This window comes from Sinocyclocheilus anshuiensis, unplaced genomic scaffold, assembly GCF_001515605.1.
Source record: "Sinocyclocheilus anshuiensis isolate Anshui unplaced genomic scaffold, SAMN03320099.WGS_v1.1 scaffold681, whole genome shotgun sequence".
In the NCBI taxonomy this organism is placed as follows: domain Eukaryota; kingdom Metazoa; phylum Chordata; class Actinopteri; order Cypriniformes; family Cyprinidae; genus Sinocyclocheilus; species Sinocyclocheilus anshuiensis.
Genome location: NW_015537978.1, coordinates 656,576 through 662,629, shown reverse-complemented (window position 1 = coordinate 662,629; position 6,054 = coordinate 656,576). Strand labels below are relative to the sequence as shown.

At 36.5% G+C, this 6,054-nt stretch overlaps 1 protein-coding gene across 2 annotated transcripts in view; it reads left to right on the top strand.

Moving 5' to 3' along the window:
• Nucleotides 1-2,039: 2,039 nt before the first annotated feature.
• Nucleotides 2,040-6,054, top strand: part of LOC107672940 (uncharacterized) — a 33,894-nt gene continuing 29,879 nt past the window's right edge. The window contains exons 1-3 of one of the 2 annotated variants that reach the window (XM_016466328.1): nt 2,040-2,101; nt 2,211-2,339; nt 5,432-5,499. In XM_016466328.1, coding sequence (XP_016321814.1) covers nt 2,250-2,339; nt 5,432-5,499 — 158 coding nt within the window. In that variant the 5' untranslated portion in view covers nt 2,040-2,101; nt 2,211-2,249. Of the gene's footprint in view, nt 2,340-5,431; nt 5,500-6,054 lie in introns of both variants that reach the window. The other variant, XM_016466321.1, reaches the window with a different exon arrangement.

Genomic DNA, 6,054 nt, shown 5'->3' with positions numbered 1-6,054 from the left:
ATCATTTCAACACTCAACCAGCTAATGTTGTGGCCCATATCTTAAAGGGGAAGTTCTACTATTCAGTTTGTCTTAAAGGAGAAGTTGGGTTTGTTACTTCATGATGAGTCTTAAGCAAGTGTTTTCATCAGCCTCTCCTGCACTTTTTGTTATATGGCAGAATGAATGAATGAATAAATTTGACCCTGCATGAGTTCTGGTGATTTTTAAGCTCTTGATTCTCTGACTTTAGCTCTGGGAATTCTTCCAGCTGTGTACCAGGCCCTTGCACTCTTACAAAGACATCACTCTTTACAAAGACACCTACACAAACACACACTGAGAACAGAACAGAGAAAAAGAGTATTACACAGTGTTCTTTAAACTCTTAATTGGAATGAAAAAGTGATTGTCACACAATGGTTTTTCACTATTACTCCAACTTTCGCTCTGCATGTAAACTCCTGTGTTCTCATGTTTTTTTCAAAGTCTGTTTATGTTTTGATGTCGAAACAGAGAAAAGGCCATTTCATTTATTTTTATTTTAACTTATTTACTTGGTGATATTTGATAATTATCAGTGTATTGTACATGTAAAAACACTTAATGACTTTTTTTTTAAGACCAAAAAAAGAAAAGGTCAAACCTCATTTGTTGGCAGATGCTGCTTGGTGTATTTGTTTAATGCAATGAAGTGTGTACATTTAGAGTGCCATTTAAATGTAACACTTTGGGCCACTCTAATGCAATGACAAATTATATGGTAATGTTGGTTTGATTGCTTCTGTTGCCCTCATTTGTAAGTCACTTTGGTGAAAAGCGTCTGCTAAATGACTAAATGTAAATGTAAACATCTTTATAAATGATGTTTCCGAATTCTGAATAAGATCTAAGTAAATGCATAACCAGTTAAAAATAGATATTAAAAAATTGTATATTTTGGCTCTGTCTGTGTCCAAGTGCTGATAATTTTGTGAGGGAAGAAGTGACAAGATGGAGGCAATATGATAAAACCTCTTGTGTGACCTCAGACCACAGCTCTGTTGCACCGGTGGGCAGAGCTTCCTCTGCAGGTCTTATGACCCATGAATTAAAACTTTCTAACGCTTTTTGAAAATTATGTTTTTCTTTGTTAGTTGCTGCTTGATATATTACAGTTCAAAAGCTAGCTAATTTGTCTTCTATTTACTGTTATTTTTCACCAGTTGGTTCATGAACCCGTGAAACTGCGCTTGAGATGGTGGCCATTAGTTCTGCACGTTCAGCACGACGCTGAACCAGGGCCGGACTGGGACGCAATTTCAGGCCGGGAAGTCTCACACTCATCCAGGCCACACAGAAAAAGAGTGGCCAAAATTTGACCTTTTGGGGTACAACAGCTTGACACTGTAGCAGTACTCTTAAAAGGACATCTTTGTACCTTTTTTCACCAATCCTGCATTTATTTGATCCAAAGTACAGCATGAGCAGTAATATTGTGAAATATTTTTACTATTTAAAATAACTGCTTTCGATTGGAATATATTTTAAAACGTAATTTATTTCTGTGATCAAAAAGCTGCATTTTCAGCATCATTACTGCAGAATTCAGTGTCACATGATCATGAAAATATTAATAATAATAATAATAATAAAAAAAAATAAATAAAAAAAAAACGGGCAGCGGGCCAAATCAGCCGCCAGTCCACCGGGAATTCTCCCGGTGCTCCCAATGGCCAGTCCGGGACTGAGCTGGACTGTTAAGCGGTCATCATGAGCGGTTTCAAAGCAGCATTCAAAATACTGAAATGCTGCTGATTGCAAAGCTGAACTTAATTTTCATAGTTCCTGTAGTGACAATAACATCCAGTGGGGGGCCTTGGAACTTCAGTGAATGTTGAACACTGAACCTCCATGTCCATATTTAGAGAGAGAGTGAGACAGAAAGAATGTGTGTGATGGAAATGGGACAGAGAGAGAAAGAAAACAGGGAAACAAATGAGAAAGCCTTGCCAAGGAGGGAGGGCAAAAGGAAGAGGACAGTAATGAAAATGAAAAGGAAAAGAAAAAATTGTGGGGGGACGGGAGATGGGTTGTGTGGGTAAAGTTCCTCACACCAAGATCCAGACAACTTCTCATCAGGGTGATAAAATCAAATCCCTTTATGATTGAAAAAAAAATTCATATTCTCAAAGACAATCCGATATCCTTTCTTTTGTAGGAATTGATGCATGTTTTCTGTGAATGAGAAGATTTAGAGAAGCCTTGCCGAGGATGATTGAGGGAGATGGATGAAAATGAGTCCACATCAGAGGGTCTCAAACGGCACTGACCTTCATTCTACCAGAAGTGGACCGGTGACGAGGCCTGTGGAAGAAAAGGTGTGTGTGTGTGTGTGTGTGTGTGTGTGTGTATAAATTCACATGAGATGTCCTTGATTGGACCTCAAACTGAGGGTATGTGAGCTGTACGTCAGAATTTTTCTTAAACGTGTTATGCATTTAGTGATAATGCATGCTTTTAGCTCATATTTAATATTGTTACTGGTGGTAAGTGGTATCTAAATACAAAAGCCTCTACCTAAACTAAATATAGCCTCTTGTTTTGGTTCCTGGAGGTAATTGCTGCATATTTCAGTGTAACATTTTGCTTAAAGGCTACACAGCAAATTAAGAGCAGATTGGCCTGTATTCAGCAAAGATTATCACAATGAAAATTGTTGAAAAAAAAAAATCTAGTCTGTTATTAGTAGTATTTTTTGGGCCAGTAATGGGATTCATTTGCTGAAAGCTGCTCATGTTTGTGGAAGTTTTAATAAGCTTTGGAGGACAGAGCAATGATGCTGATGGTGTTATGTCAGTGTGTAGCATTTACTGTGGCTATTCACTGGAGGTTCTTTTTTATTTGATGAAATAAAATGGATGTGAAAGGTGCTCCAGCTAATGTACTCAGGTCGAGTGGATGAGGAAGAGGAGGATGACGAAGGAGCAGGACAAAATGAAGATGCTATTTAGATTACAGTGTGTTAAGTCAGATAGTGTTTAGAAGGGGGAGTGCATGGCCGCTATACATGCAATGCATTACGCGGACACTCAAGAGCATTCAATCCTTAGAAAAAGCTCTTCTGCCTTTCTCGGTATTGCATATTTACATCAAATTCACATTAAATGGATTCCATTCTAGTCATGGCACAAAATTGCATAACTCCTGGAATGCTGTTAAAAAAATATTTGGATATATGAGTGAAAGAAATTGAGTTTATTTTATTTAGAGATGTATTAATATAATTTGTTGTTAAATAGGTTAGAGGTGAATTATATGCTTACTTGGCATGTGGTTAATGATTAAGGAATAAAGTTACATTTGTCACACTTTTTTGTAGAATGGTTGTTTTTGTTTTTTTGAGCCAAACCTTCTTTACCTTTAGTTGAGCACCTGCTTTTCAATATGTGGTTTATAAAATGATGTCTGCAAGGCTGGGCTTTAGCATAGGGACTTTCCTAATTGATTTAATTTCCTAATTTTCCTAATCGATTTAAAAAGGTTGCTAGAGATTGAGCACAGAAGGTATATAACTAAAGTTACTCTTACAGTAAATACTGCTCTTACACCGATGTAACATTACTCCAGTCTAACTCACTCTGGTTTTTTCTTAGTTTTATTATCTTTAAACAAAGGTGGTGAATACATATTCAGGACTTTGAAACGAGATACATGATTCACATGGATTGTACTGTCAGTGTTTTTTTTGTTTTTTTCATTCAGACCCATGTGTCTTGATATCACATGTACATGTTGCCCAGGCATACTTGATGTGTTTCACTATATGAAGTTTTCTCTTTTAAGAACATCTGCTCATCTGCATTATGTCTCCACACTTTCCCTGACACTTTTAGACTGCAGTGCTTTCCAGATCTTTAACAGATGTCTTTGTGATATGTAGTGTGCTTACTGGGCTATCATATCAGATAGAGACTCAACACTTTTATATTCGCATTCATGAAATCGGAAGCCTGGGAAATCTTTTTTATGGAACGTTATTTGAGTTAAAATTATGCGGGGCCATGTGTAAAATAATCTTATTTGATTCTTTGTGAAAATCCTTTTTGATCCTATTAGGATCCTTTTGTATTTGTTAGAGATTATGAAATAATTTCCATTAATAATAAAAGACTAATATTGTGCATTCTTTTTTGCAATTTTGCCTGTGATCTATTTATTTTTTACTAAACAAAGGGTGACAAGCCCTTACCAACTCTTCTTTTTGAAAGGTCAGTGAAGCGTTCACACCAGATGTCATATGAAGAAAGGAGATTATCTGGTGTGAATAGTTTCTTCTATTACTGCACAGATGGTTGCTATAGTTACTAAATAAATTAATATTCTCTTCATTCATTAATACTTGAATTAAATATTATGTATGGTGGCCGAGAGAGCTCAATGTGCTGCAAATGAAAAAACACATGCAAATAGAAAAAAACACCTGCACATTAAGAAAACATCTTCATCAATTTGACAACACATGCACTGCAATACTCACAACACAACCAAATAAAGAAACATGCTGCAAATACTCACAACACAACCAAATAAAGAAACTCGCTGCAAATAGGCACAGACCACATCGGAAATGTTTAAGGGAACCGCAAAATGGCGAACATGGCTGGGACATATTTATCAATGTTTGCTCTGAAAGGTGAGATTTTTGTTTATTTTTACATCTTGATTATATGATTCCTTTGCCTCTTCTTTTTTTATTTTTAATTTTTGAAATTATTAGCCTAAATAAGATGACGAAATACACAATTACTGTAACTGTGAAAACATGTAAGCTGGCTAACTTACTTTATAAATTCCCTTACAAAAATTAACCTTATGGTTTTACTATTAAAATAAATAAATTAATAAATACATTTATTATGTAAAAAAAAAATAACCAGCATAACAAAAAATGTTTCTGAAGACAATCACCTATTGCACCTTTAACCATGGTATTTGTACAACTGTGGTTATACAAATGGTAATCAATACAACAACAACAAAAAACATGGTTAATTTTCGTTTTGTTGGGGTAATTTTGGCATTGTTGGGGTCCTCCCGTTGTGGTCTGTACTTGCATTTCTGTATTTGGTTGTGTTATGAGCATTTGCAGTGCGTTTCTGTATTTGGTTGTGTTGTTAGCATTTGCAGCGCATTTCTTTGTTTGTGTTGTGAATATTTGCAGTACGTTTTTTTATTTGTTTGTGTTGTGAGCATTTGCAGCGTGTTTTTGTGTTTGATTGTGTTGCGAGTATTTGCAGCACATGTGCTGTCAAACTGATGAAGATGTTTTCTTAATTTGCTGGTGCATGTGTTTTCTGAAGTTGCAGCGCGTTGAGCTCCCTCGGTCACCGTAATTATGTGATATATGTGAGTTTGATGATTTTGTGATGTGTATAACTGGTGTGCAAATGTGTGGGTTTTTAATATGCAGAAAATGAAGTCCACAATACCAAGAAGAAAAACCGCTGTTATTAAAGCTTTCAGCAAAACCAGACAAAGGTACGCGCAAACACACACACATACATACTCACAAAAATACACAATACACCACTTGCATTCTTTTTGAAATGGGCATTTAGAATTGAAGTCAAGTCAAGTCACCTTTATTTATATAGAGCTTTTAACAAAACAGATTGTGTCAAAGCAACTGTACAGCATTAAATAGGAAAATAGTATGTCAATAATGCAAAATGACAATAGTAAACACTCAATTTTCAGTAGTTCATCATTGAATTCAGTGATATCATCATCCAGCTCAGTTCAGTTTAAATAGTATCTGTGCAATCAAGTCGACAATATCGCTGGAAATTAAGTGTCCCCAACTAAGCAAGCCAGAGGCGACGGCGGCAAGGAACCAAAACTCCATTAGTGACAGAATGGAGAAAAAACCTTGGGAGAAGCCAGGCTCAGTCGGGGGGCCAGTTCTCCTCTGGCCAGATGAAACCAGCAGTTCAATTCCAGGCTGCAGCAAAGTCACATTGTGCAGAGGACTCAACTGGTTCCTGTGGTCTTGTCCCGGTGGCCGTCTAGGAGACAAGGTCTTCACTGGGGATC